The sequence below is a fragment of the Suricata suricatta genome, chromosome 9 (assembly GCF_006229205.1).
Source record: "Suricata suricatta isolate VVHF042 chromosome 9, meerkat_22Aug2017_6uvM2_HiC, whole genome shotgun sequence".
In the NCBI taxonomy this organism is placed as follows: domain Eukaryota; kingdom Metazoa; phylum Chordata; class Mammalia; order Carnivora; family Herpestidae; genus Suricata; species Suricata suricatta.
The window spans coordinates 71,804,342-71,818,493 of record NC_043708.1 but is presented as its reverse complement, the minus strand read 5'-3'; the positions used below and the strand labels follow the sequence as shown (position 1 = coordinate 71,818,493).

The 14,152-nt window shown below is 45.1% G+C and overlaps 1 protein-coding gene across 1 annotated transcript in view; it reads left to right on the top strand.

Annotated features, from left to right (window-relative positions):
- The first annotated feature begins 120 nt into the window (after positions 1-120).
- Positions 121-14,152, top strand: part of ARHGEF40 (Rho guanine nucleotide exchange factor 40) — a 32,337-nt gene continuing 18,305 nt past the window's right edge. The window contains exons 1-2 of the mRNA XM_029952203.1: positions 121-215; positions 13,663-13,805. Of these exons, the coding sequence (XP_029808063.1) occupies positions 121-215; positions 13,663-13,805 (238 nt within the window). The remainder of the gene's footprint in view (positions 216-13,662; positions 13,806-14,152) is intronic.

Genomic DNA, 14,152 nt, shown 5'->3' with positions numbered 1-14,152 from the left:
CTGCGGCTGGGGCTGGGGCTGGCGGAGGTCCCAGTCAGAGCCAAGCCCAGTGAGGGGACCACAGCTCAGAAGTTTGAAACTCAGCACGTGCAGCCCAAACCCCAGGGATGCAACACCGCGATGGGCATCATCCACAAGTACACAAAACACTGCAAAGGCCCCAACACCTTCCTGCATGAAGCCTTCTCTTGTGTGGCTACTGATGAAGTTTTGGGGTGATGTGGGGTTCATGGAGTCTGGAGCCGATGGCCAAGAAAAAATTCTTGAGGATGTGTTTGGTGCAAAAAGGCGATTTTATTAAAGCATGGAGGCAGGACCCATGGGCAGGAAGAGCTGCACTGGGGGGTCCTGACAGGTAATTCATTAGATGCCCTCAGGTTGGGAGGGGGACAGGGACACAGTAAGTCTCTAAGGAACTTTGGAAGCAACGTTTCCAGAACCCTGAGGGGTTAGCTGTAGCTAGGGAAACACCATTCATTACTGTTTAATAAAACCTCAGTCATGAGACCCTTTATGTACTTCAGTATGATATATTGATGTACATCGGGGGGCCATAAGCTTGGAGCATGACTGCCAGCATATATCTTGGAATAGGAGAGATAGAGGAAGTAGACTGACAGGATCCTCGAGGTTGAGAGAATGTTGAGCTAAGGTTCCCTTTTTCCCCCAGCGATGTGTCATCCTTGAGGCAGCTGAGCTCCTAGAGGGAGGTAACTCTGCCAGTTTCAAGGACTTGTCAGTGGGCTGCAGGTAGTAAGGATATGTAATTTTCCATTTGCCTTTTTTTCCCACATCACCATGACAAGCCCTTAAACCCGCTTCCTTTGTTCTTGGGTAGCCAAGAGTGTCTGAGGAATATCACACAGATTCCACCTGGGGGAAGGGGTGCTAGCTTGTGCTTTGGCCTCTCTGCCCGCCTCAGGCCCCCTCATCAGCCACCACCTGTCAGACCCCCACTGTATCCTGCAAAAAGGGCCATGAAAACTGCCACCTAAGCCAAGGGACGGCCTGTGTGTAACTACATGTGAGCTCACCTCGGGGAGGTACCCAGACTGCTGTACAAAGAAAAGCAATTGACCACTCCTTACATCATGGTCCGTGTCCCTCCACAACAGAAGGACAGCCTGGTTCCAGCTGGTGTCAACTGGTCTCTGTGCACTTCGATAATATTGTCTACAGCCTGGTGTCCCCACCACCACCACCGTGCCCCCTCCTCCAGCTCTATAGACTCTGAACATCGCTACTACTTTTCCGCCTTCCAATTCTTTACTGATCCTACCCTCTTGGCAAATTCCACTTCCCTCCCACACACTCAACTTCATGTACTCTTAATTCCATAAGGGGTTTTATGGACGCTCCCAATGATGCAGAAAAAGGAGTCATTGTCTTTGGCCCTTCACTGCTGCTTATCTAGCTTCCTGCCTCAGCAAAGATAGATCCAGGTTTTGGGGGGCCCAAGGTATGTGTACTTTTGAAGACCCTTTTATTTTATTTTATTTTATTTTTTTAATGTTTTTTTAAATTTATTTTTGAGAGACAGAGAGAGACAGTGTGAGCAGGGGAGGGTCAGAGGGAGAGGGAGACACAGAATCCGAAGCAGGCTTCAGGCTCCAAGCTATCAGCACAGAGCCCGACTAGGGGCTCGAACCCACAAACCATGAGATCATGACCTGAGCCAAAGCAGGCCGCTCAACCTACTGAGCCACCCAGGTGCCCCTGAAGACCCTTTTAAATAAAAGGAATATAAAGTTACAAATGTCAACCAAGTTTGGGCCTCAGAAGGGCTGTGTTTGGACAGTTCAGAGGGATCCAGCCTGGGCAGATTATCCAAGGAAAAAAGGCAGGAGAATCTTCACTGAGTTCCCTGTTTTTGCTGCAATAGGAGATTCAGGTCTTCCTCGCTGAGTGTGTGTTACTATCCCAGGAAAGTATTGAGGTTTGGAAATCCCTTCTTATCTCTCAGGCATCAGCTGCAGGTGTTGTACAGGCAGGAGCGTGGGCCGCACCCTGAGCAGGCTCGGGCTGGGAGGCGCAGCAGATCTGTCGCCCACCCAACTGAGGCCTGCCTGGGGGGGTCCCATCTTTCATAAAGGAGAGGAAGGGGAGAAAGAGCAGATGGTGCCGCCAGGTACCAGTCAGCTCTGAGGTCTGACCCCCTTGTTTGTCCTCACGTCTCACCTCTAGGACCCAGAGCAGGAACCTCAGATTGCTGAAGTGGGTCTCCCTCCCTTGGGAATTTCAGAATCAGGACCTTCCAAGAATCTTGATCTGGTCCTAATTAGGGCTTCTCTAACTGTGACAAAGGAGCAGTTTTGTATGTAATCTGCCACAGACCGATGCTTTCCTAAAGTACAATAAGGTGAATTACTAGAAAAATGAAATTGAACATTTACGTATAGAAAACACAACAGGGCACCTGGGTGGCTCAGTTGGTTAAGCATCTGTCTCCTGACTTTGGCTCAAATCATGATCTCACAGGTTGTGAGTTTGAGCCCCACCTGGGGCTCCTTGCTGGTAGTGAAAAGCCTCCTTGGGCTTCTCTCTCTCCCTCTCTCTCTGTCTCTCTCTGTCTCTCAAAATAAATAAGTAAACTTAAAAACCACAAGGCCAAATTTCTTATTATTGGATTCAATTGACATAAAATCATTCTATCAAATTGGCATAAAAGTTTCTGGATGCTTCCTCTTAACTTCTATACTTTTCCTGTTAGACACTCAGAGAAAAACACACACACATTATACACATACGTACACAGAAATACTAATATAAGATATACACATCCATGCATATATACATACACAGGGACACATATTCACACAAGTGTACCTGTGTGGACAACATACACAAACACACACTGATACACATGAACACGCAACAGGGAAGCAGTCTCTCACTTTCCCTTTACCAACTCTGCTTCCTTCTCACATTTAGAAAAAGACTTTCCTACACAGATTAGGGCTCAGAGCAAACAAAAGATATTTGGAGAACTGTGAAGTGGCAGAGAAAGAGGAGGATCTAACACTTCTGACTCCCAGCCCCCTTCCCTGCTTTCTAGAAAAAGAGATTTAAGGCTGAGCTCCCCGTGACCTACCACAGCCACACTAGTCCACCCCAAGTATAGCTCCCTCACTGCATCCAGGCGTCCTTGCCACACTATACTCTGCTCATCACCATCGCTGTCTGGCCACTCCTGTGCTCCTGACCAAGGAAGACACACTGGAAATGAGAGAAAAACATTGTCCTCCCCCTCTGGCATCTCCCCAGGGTTGTGGGCAGGCTCCACTTCCTCTGTCTGCACCTTAAATGATGGTGTTTTTCAGGGTCCTATTCTTAGATCTCTTTTCTTCTCAGAACAGCACTCTCTTAAGTAACTTGATACATTTCCAGGGCTTCAACTACCACTTACTTCTTCCCAAAATCTTACCTCCATCCCTGATCTCCCAAGTTCCAGGCGCATCAGGCCATCTACCTGCAGTTAATAGCCCCCTCGGTGTCCTGTAGGCATCTTAAGAAAAACACTCAGAACTGAGCTCATGATCTGCCTGGCTTCCAAACGTGCCCCTCCTCCTGCAACCTGTCAATCTTGGTTGGTAGAAACATCACACTCAATCATTCAATGTCCTCATCTAAGAGACACCTGCATCAACTCATCTTGTTTGTTTCCTTCTCTGGTAATTCACCATTTATCCCAGGTACTGCCTTAAGAGGGCACAAAAGCTCTTGGTTTTTGGGTTGTTGTCATTTTTGTTTTTGTTTTTCCCCCAAATATCCTGGACGTATCCACATGTGCACAATACACATGATGGCTTTGAAGAGGGCTGTAATTTGGAGTTAGACGTTAGACAAACACACATAAATTGCTGCAATCATGAATTGATTATCTGGCTTCGGAGGTGAATAAAAACACTACATTTGAAACATCATCAACAGTAACAGAAAGTATAATGACTCAAATAGATTCTATAACATTTTTCTCCCACTTCCCTCATTCATCCCAACTAAGCAAACCCATTCTCTGTTAAATACAAATCCTTCTGTTACATGTTCCTGGCATACCACTGAGGCTATAACCAGAGTCAGGCAACACTAAGAGAAATTAGACCCTTCAGTATCTATAAGAGTGGAGGCCCCGGAAGCTGGAAAGAGAGTGGAAAGAATTCAGAATAAAATAAATCCTTCAATAGCTTAATTATATCCAAACAAGTTACACAGCAAACTGAGTGGGAGTATCTGACTTCCGTGTGTAGGTTGAGGAATTAGATGAAGTGTAACTTGAACCTTGGGGGCCTTTGACTCTGAAACTGGCCCATGCAAAGAGTAATGATGCAGCATCAATGAAGCGGAGCTCAGGGGGACAGTTTGAGGACTGAGAAGAGCTGCCCAAAAGTCTTGGGACCAAACCTCTGCTGGGCCACTGAGAACATGTTTCCAAAAAGTCACTTGGTAAGGGGTTCCCCAGACATCTAGGACAACACAGTTACTTCTTAGTGGGTAAGTTTAACAACCAGAACTTTTTAAACTAAAGATAGAAATATTTAAAAGAATCAAGCATGTAGCATTAATATGTTTGTATGAAGAAATTTGTGCAGATTTGGTATTTTAGGTCTTTGCAGTATTTAAGAAAATTTAGTCTGTTACAGTAATAAGTTGGCCTTACAATGTTAATTTAAAATGTGTTATTGGTTTAGACGGATGATTTGAAGTATATTTTCTTTAAAATTATTTTTGGAGGGGTGCCTAGGTGGGTCAGTCATTTAAGGGTTCAACTTCAGCTCAGGTTATGATCTTGTGGTTCGTGAGTTCAAGCCCGGCATCAGGCTCTGTGCTAACCACGTAGAGCCTGAAAAGCCTGCTTTAGATTCTGTGTCTCCCTCTCTCTGCCCCTCCCCTGCTCATGCTCATGCTCATGCTCTGTTTCTCTCTCTCTCTCAGAAATATAAACATTAAAAATATTTTGAAATAATAAATAAATAAAATTAGTTTTGAAAAAATGTAAAAATAAAAATAATAAAATAAAATTAGTTTTAGAACATTGAAGGAAACAAAATTGAAACACCATATTTATAAGTTGTTTAGCTTTTAGTGTTTTAGGTATTCAGGAATGCCTTGTTGGTTTGCGAGATGACTGAACTACTTTATGAGGACATGGAACATGTTAAATGTATAAAATATATTTTTTAATGTTTAAAGTAGTCTTATTAACTACATGTATAAATTGTACCAAATAGTCATCATATACGATCTTATAAAGTGATTACTAAAATGTATGGGTCACTCAGTTGGTTAAGCATCCAACTCTTGATTTTAGCTCAGGTCATGATTTCAAGGTTCGTGAGATTGAGCCCTGCTCCCCACTGTCCGCACAGAGCCTACGTGGGACTCTCTCGCCCTTTCTCTTTCTCTCGCTCTCTGCCCCTCACCCACTCCGGCCCTCTTTCTCTCAAAAATAAATAGATAGATAAATAGATAGATAGATAGATAGATAGATAGATAGATAGATAGATAAAATTGAAGAACCTTTTAAAAATTATATTTGTTTATAAGTTAAACATAAAAACTTAAGGAAGAACTGGGCTTCTGATTTGCATCTTTAATATAAGGAACACAAATTTTATTTTATTATTTTTTTAACGGGTATTTATTGAAAGACAGAGAGACAGCTCGCTCACACAGGAGGGGAAAGACAGAAAATCTCAAGCAGGCTCTGCACTGTGAGCCCAGAGCCCCACACAGGCAGAGCTCAAACTCACAAACTGTGAGATCATAACCTGAGCCAAAACTGAGCTGGACGCTCAACCGGCTGAACCACCAGGCACCCCCTTTTATTATTTTTTTAATATTTCCTCATTTTGAGAGAGAGAGAGAGAGAGCATGAGCAAGGAGGGGCATAGGAAAAGGGGAGACAGAGAACCCCAAGCAGACTCCTTGCTGTCAGCACAGAGCCCACCATGGGGCTTTTATCACACAAAACATGAGATGGTGACCTGAGCCAAAATCAAGAGTCAGACCCTTAAACAACTGAGCCACCCAGGCATCTGAGAACATAAATTTTAAAAAGCCAGAGTAGCCCTCTGAATATTTTTTTTTCCGGGAACCAAAAGGACATTTTTAAAATTCACATTGACACTACAGGACCATCCATTTTCTGCACTGTTTATCTACACAGTGAACCGTGAGCTTTGGTAAATATGTTTCCTGGGGTTCCCATGTTTGTTGAGTTTACTGAGCCCTTCGAAGGGAAGGTGGACAGTGACGATGCAGTGGCCCAGGCTCAGGCCCACGGCCTACAGCTGGCGGTGTTGGCACCAGAACAAAACCTGGAACTCTATCCTCAGTGCCCTCCTCCTCTGCCTGGTGCTGCCTCCGTGTGGCTCACTCTGCTGACTTGCATTCTGGAGAATCTGAGAAAGGGGAGCAGGACTCTCCGGAGGCCAGTGTGGGACTGGCAGCAGAATTCGGCAAAGTATACTCCAAGAAAAAGTAAAATTCAAGAGACTATGGTTGAGTCTTCATCCTCAACTAGGGCTTTTCCTTCTCGGCCATATTTGGAGCTTTAAGACTCTATTTTACTAGGTAGGTGACTTAAAAAAAAAAATCCAACAGATTGTTAAGCAACAGATTCCTTCAATATATCAGGCTGCTTGCCTGGAAGAGAGAGATGTGTAAAACATGTGTAAAAAATACCCATTATGTTCATGGTGACGAGGAGAAGTGATGTGAGTGGACTCAGAGGTGCTATGGTCCACCAATTACACATACTGTGGACAAAAACCCAATTTTCTTAAAAAAAAAATCCCAATTTTAAACTCAGATATATATAAAAAAATCAAGACAATGTAACAATTACTTGGAATCCATCAGTTAGGTAGTGGGTTTGGAGGCATGAAACAGCATTGAGAGAAAGTTTTGTGATACGGGTCATACGAATGGGTGACATATGGGCCGAGGCCTGGAAGTAGACAATGAGCACAGGAAAGGAGATGTCAAGGAGCCGGAGAGAAATCTGCAAGCACCTGCTTAGCAGTGGCGTAGCTGGGGGAGGGGTGGACTATGACTTCATGCTGTTGTAATTTCCAGATTGCGGGCCCCTGGAGGACTCTGCCGGGAGCTGCCAGCGAAGGTCCGGGCTGGCCCTGGATATACCTGGCACGTGTTAGGTCTTAATAAGTGTTTGTTTAACAAAACGTGCTTTCAGAGCAAAGGAATGGGGCTACGAAAATATACAAATCTGGAAAGCTTATAAAACAAAAAAAAATTTTTTTTAACTCTCTCATTATGCCTAACATTTTCCAGAGAGGAGGCATCTACTTACCTGTGGAGACAGCCTGTGCCATTTTCTGGCAGCTCTAAATATTTTAAATTGTTCTATATAGAAACTAATCTTTATCTCTGTCACTGCAGCAGCTCGCCGATGCCCAGTTACTGTGAGCCACACAGATTGAATCCAGTTGTTCTTCGCGTTCAACCTCTTAAATATTTTAAGGGAGTTTCACGACCCTTGCCCTCCAAATATTGGCTCACCAGACAATAACAAGAGCTATAAAATGGCTCCCGCTCTTTGATTCAATAATTCCACTTGGTAAGATATGTTCAATGGAAATAACTCCAAGTGGGGAGGAGGAAATTGGTGCCTGTATGTTTATACTTCGTGCAACAGAGAAAAGTTAGAAATAATACAAATTCCAAAAATTGAGAATGACTTAAATAAATGAGAGGCAACTACTTAGTGCTTTAACTGAAGTATCAAGTCACCACTCTGAAGACAAACACACAAAAACCACACTGATGCAGGGGAATGTGTATGGGCAATGCTATGTGAAGAAATCAGAATATACAACTATATTTTTTATTTTGAGATTTTTTTAAGTTTATTTTTATTTATTTTGAGACAGGTAGAGAGCAAGCAGCCGAAGGACAGAGAGAGGGAGAAACAGAGAGAGGGAGACAGAATCCCAAGCAGGCTCTGCACACTGTCTGCTCAGAGGCTGATGTGGGGCTTGAACACACTAACTGTGAGATCATGACCTGAGCTGAAATCAACAGTCGGATGCTCAACTGATTGAGCCACCCAGGTGCCCCTAAAACTGTACTTTCTTTTTTTTTTTAACTTTTAAAAAATGTTTATTTATTTTTGAGAGAGACAGAGAGAGAGAACATGAGCAGGGGAGGGGCAGAGAGAGAGGGAGACACAGAATCCTAAGTGGGCTCCGGGCTCTGAGCTGTCAGCACCGAGCATGATGCCGGGCTCAAACTTACAAACCACGAGATCATGACGTAGGCCGAAGTTGGATACTCAACCAACTGAGCCACCCAGGCTCCCCTAAAACTGTACTTTCAAATGAACTGCAACTATATAAAAGAGTCTCTGGCTTTGTCCATCAAAAAAAGGCCTTAAGTGAATTTGGGATCCTTCCAGAACATCCTTTCCAAGCCATACTTTCTCAAGATTCATCTAGCTCAATGAATCTACATGTGATCCAGAAGACATTCCACATTTGTTTTTTGGTTTTCTATTTTTTTAACATTTATTTATTTTTGAGAGACAGAGACAGAATGTGAGTAGGGGAGGGGCAGATTGAGAGGGAGACACAGACTCCAAAGCAGGCTCCAGGCTTTGAGCTCTCACCACAGAGCCCTAGGCCAGGCTTGAACCCACGAACCCTGAGATCATAATCTGAAGTCAGATGCTCAACCAACTGAGCCACCCAGGCACCCCCTTTTTTTTTTTTAACCAAAGTATAATTATATTAGTGTCAGGTATAGTTACAAAATTTTTTCTTGTGGTGAGAATTTATTAAAAAAAATTTTTTTTAATTATTTATTTTGAGCGAGGCAGTGACTGTGCGAGTGGGGGAGGGGGGAGAGAGAGAGAGGGAGAGAGAATCCCTCTCTCTGTCAGCACAGAGCCTGACACAAGGCTTCATCTCTCAAATCGTGAGATCATGACCTGAGCCAAAATTAAGATCTGGATGCTTCACCGACTGAGCCACCCAGGTGCCCCTCTTGTGGTGAGAACTTTTAAGATTTGCTCTTAGCAACTCTTAAATATGCAATACAGCATTATTAACCATGGGCAACATGCTGTACATTACATCCCCACTACTTAGTTATTTTATAATTGGAATTTTGTACTTTTCTACCTCCTTCCCCCATTTTGCCCACCCTCCACCTCTGGCAACCACCAGTGTGTTCTCTGTATCTGTGCAGGGGTGTGTGTGTGTGTGTGTGTGTGTGTGTGTGTGTGTGTGTGTGTGGTTTTGTTTTTTAGATTCCACATATAAGTGAGATCATATGGTATTTGTCTTTCTCAAACTTACTTCACATAGTATAATTCCCCCAAGATCCACTCATGTTTTAGCAAATGGCAAGATTTCATTTTTTATGGCTGAATAATATTCAGACACACACACACATTTTCTCTATTCATTGATGCACTGATGATCTCTTAGGTTGTTTCTATACCTTGGCTATTGTAAATAACACTGCAGTGAACATAGGGGCACAGATCTCTTTTCGAATCCATGGGTTTGTTTTCTTCAGATAAATACCCAGAAATGGAATTGCTGGACCCTGTGGTAATTCTATTTTTAATTTTGGGGGGAAGCTCCATGATGTTTTCCGTAGTGGCTGCATCCCACATGTGGTTTTAATTCTGTCCTGTGCATTTTCCACTTGCAAATATCAACCACTGAACAAAGAACTTGTGAGGGGCAAGTCCAGGGAGAAAGGAGAGCTCAGCAGCAGACTGCAGGCCTCAGGCACCACGTGGGCCTGCTTTTCACCTCTCACTGGTTCCCACCTCCTTTCTTGTTCTGTGGGTCTTTCTGCTCCCCTTACCATTTTCACCTGGATTTGTGACATATCTTGGCACCTAGTCAGACACTATCTAGGATACAGCAGGGACAAAATAGACAAAGTTCCTATCTTTAAGGAACTTATTTTCAAATGATATGTGGCGGTACTGGTGGACCTATTATGAGAGAGAAGACATAAATAAATACATAACCAAAAAGAGATATGTACTATGAAGAAAACAAACAAAATAACATCATTGGGAGAGACGATGGGTGAGAGACCACTTTAGACCAGGTGGTCATGGAAGAGATTTGAAAATGCCACACTTGGGTAAAATCCCGAAGGATGAGAGCCAGCTCCCTAGAACTGTAAAAAGAAGCCTCCAGGAGGAAGGAAAAGATAATAATAAGAATGCCCCAAATTAGGAATAAGCAAGGCATGTTTAAAAAACTAGAAGAAGGCCACTATGGCTGGAGGGTTACTTAGTAGCTTCCCACAGGAGGGGAATGCTGAGAGACAGAGCCAGAGACACTGGCAGGAAATGATCCATATGCAAATAAGAAGTTATTAGAAGGGGTTGAGGGGATCTGATAGGAGTTTTTAGAAGATGCCCTGGGGAGAGGGTGTGTGCAGAGTATGGCTTCTCAGGAAGTAAGAATGGAGACCGTCAACCAGTATGGAAACTAATACACCAGCACAGGCAAGATGGTGTGGCATGGACTTTGATGACACCTAGATCAGAGAAAACAAGTTGTACTTTTTAAAGGCACATTACCAATAAAATCAAGCTAAAACGAAGGGGGAAATCAACAAAAACCAGAATTAACATATGTACCAAATACCACACAGATTTCTTATCCTAAAATAACTAAAGCTTGGCACCAGTTTCCTTGGAAGGCACAGGTAACAAGAACATGTTCTCTCAAGTCTGTCCCTTTATGTCTCTAAAATCCCCCTTTGTGGTCCTTCATTAATTCCCCCTTGCCTGGAAGCATGAGACCAAAGTAGAGCCCTGGTCACTGCTCCACTCCAAATGGACAAAGACTGAGGAGTCTCTAGCCCCAACCCCACCTAGAACGCCAATTATATCTCTTGGTGCACACAATTTAGGTAATAAAGATTACAGATACAAATGTTTCTTCCACTTTCTCTCATGTTTCAATAACACTACTTCCCTATAAAAACCATACTGGAAATTTCTTGGGGGTTATTTTAACTATTACTTTTTCTAGAACAAACAGGAAAAAAGAATTTTTATTCTTTGACCCACAGAAACATATCTGTCACTTTTAGACACTCTTACATAACTGTCTATTACAAAAACAAACACTTTTTAACCTGATGGTTAGGTGGTAGAAAAGGTGATGTAGTGTTCAACGTGCTTCTTTTATGGACTCTGACAGCTTAGATGAAACCCTGTAACTTAGTGGTTGAGCGTGAAGACTGGTGTCAGACTGCCTGGGCTCAAATCATGGCTTTTATACTTGCTACTTCCAGCAAGTTATTTAACTTCAATAAGCCAGAAGTTCATCTGTAAAATGGGAGTTTGGTAAGCTCCAAAGAATTTGAAATTGGTGAAATATGGTGAGCACTGTTTGTGAATGCAAGAGAAGGCTTCGAAGCCTGGGCTTTTCCAAACTCCCCCCTCCCCCCATCCATCATCTGTCCCCTTCACATCTCCCAAAAACATATACATCAACAATCAACATACACTCTATTACACAGACACACATGCATACCATACACATTCACACACTTAGGTGACAGCCTGCATTCTTGGAGAAAGGGTGGTTAATCATTATAAGCAAATTCACTTTACTTAATAAAATAAACCATTCTCATTTAGTACAGATTAAAATAACTCCTGGGGGGTGCCTGGGTGGCTCAGTTGGTTGGGGATCTGAATTCAGCCCAGGTCATGATCTCACAGCTCCTGAGTTTAAGCCCTGCATCAGGTTCTGTGCTGACAGCTCAGAGCCTGGAGCCTGCTTAGGATTCTGTGTCTCGGTCTCTCTGTCCTTCCCCCAATCATGATCTCTCTCTCTCTCTCTCTCTCTCTCTCAAAAATAAATACACATTAAAAAAAAAAAAAAACGGGGCACCTGGGTGGCTCAGTCAGTTGAGCGTCCGACTTCAGCTCAGGTCATGATCTCACAGTGCATGGGTTCAAGCCCCACATCAGGCACTGTGCTGACAGCTAGCTCAGATCCTAGAGCCTGCTTCTAATTCTGTGTGTCCCTCTCTCTCTGCCCCTCTCCTGCTCATGATCTGTCTATCTCTGTCTCTCAAAAATAAATAATAAATGTTTAAAAAAAAACGTGGAAAGGAGTAACTGGATCTCAAACCTCACATCCAAATTCCATCACCTCACAGGCTCAAAAAATTTCAATGGCTCTCATTTTTCCACAGAAAAACAAATGATCCATCCCTGTTTTTTCCAGGCATGCATGGACTCCCAGAGCCAGTTTAATTTATGTTCCACTTCCTAATTGTGGGAACATTTGAATTCTACCAAATGTTTCCCAAACAATTGCTTGAGTATAAGGAATGCAAGACTCTGTAAGGGAAAGTTCAGACTGTTTCCCGACACTAGAAATGGGTCAGTTGGATTTGAAACAAGTGAATAAGATTCATAATACCTTCTCTATGAAAGTTTCCTAAGTGCTGGCCTCTGTAACCAGCTACTGGGCAGCCTTTACAGAGTGGACACCAGGGGGTAGCAAAATCTCACTCTCCCAGTTCCCAGCACTAATTACAAGGAAGCAAGAGAGTCTCCTTGACTTCAGGGCCCTCAACCCATTGATGGAAATGAACTCCAGCTCCCTACCTCTAACTCTCCTGGGAAGGTGATCACAAGTTTGCTGCCCTCAATTTTTTTTCTTTGACACAGTGGAGCAGAGGGGTCTTCTTGTCTCCAAGAAAAATGAGCAATTTCTCTCACTTCTTTTCCAGACCCAGTGGAGTGGAGAAAGGATGGAGTTTAACTTTCCGAGGAGGTGAAAGAAGAGCTCATCACCTAGGGGATCCCTCCTCTCCAGCGGCTCCAACTGACTACCCAGAGGCTCCAGCCTCCTGGCCCCACAGGTGCTGTATCCACTGGAGGGATGTTTTCTAAACGTCAGCCCCCAACCGCAGTGGCACATGCCTTCACGCCCCTCTCTGGGGACTATTTGGCTTTCCAACCTCCTCTCAAACGTCCACCTTTGGGAACTGCCCCCCTCCTCCCTACCGGGCTTCCTAGTGCAGGAGAAACAGAGCACCTCCCTTCTATGCCTAAGCCTCCCCAGTTCTCTTGGGAAATCCTCGCAGGGGTTTCATTTCACACCCAGACACAGTGGAGGATGGGTGAGACTAGAACTTTCTTAACCAGCCTACCCCTCTTTGTCTGCTGCGTCAGATAGCCATCCTCACCGCCTTGAGCCCTAGTGATCTTGGGAGACTCATATCGCCACCCCATAAGAAGGAAGGCTCTTTCGAATCATGGGATCTGACTAGGGGGGAGAGGTGGGGTGTCTGATGCCTTCCCTCCGCCAGCCGAAAATAGAAGGACACGATACGAGGGGGTGGGGGGGAAGGGGCAGCGAGGAAAGAACTCAGAAAACATCTGCCAAAGTGCACATCTCTGCAGGAGGATCCTGATCCTAAGACCCTGCCCCTCTTCCGTCACGATGTTCACCCCCCACTCCCCACCCCAACCCTTCCCAGCTCCCTAATTCCGCCTACCCCCACCCCGCCCCACCCTCCCTAGGCCGCACAGAGGAGCCCATTGTCCGAGCCAGAAGGCTCGAGGCCGAAGGAGAAGGGAGGGAAAGAGGGTGGGCAAGCCCCTGGAGGGTGGAAGGAATCCCCTGATTTTCCGGCTCTCAGTTCCACCCGAGTCGGCAAGGGCCTGGGGGTCTTTTCCGAGCTCCAGGTGCTGCCGAAGTCTGGCAACCACAAGGGGAACAGGTTCCCAGGCCAGTTAGAGACAGGAGACTTCCGGCCGCTCAAGGACCCCAGTCCTAGGCTAGGTATCCCCATAAAATTCACGCACGCCCCACCCTCAGGAGTGTCCCTTGCGGAAGCTAAACTGATCCTGCAGGGAGCGAGGCGGTGGCGGGAAAAGAGGAGCATCCTCAGCAGGGCGGGCACCCGACGGCCAGGGTCGGGGCTACCCACTGGAGGGCGGGGCAGAGGAGGAAGCGGCTTGCGGGAGAGGGAGACAGATCTCCCGGTGGCGTCGGGGAAGCTGCGGTGAGGCTCCGAGCTGTAGAGGGAGTCCCGGCAGGGGGTCCGGCGCGCAGGCGGAGGCGGGCCCTGAAAGGCGGGGCGGGGAGGGGCGGCCGTCTCGGCCCTCCCTGGCGGGGCCCCGCGGCCT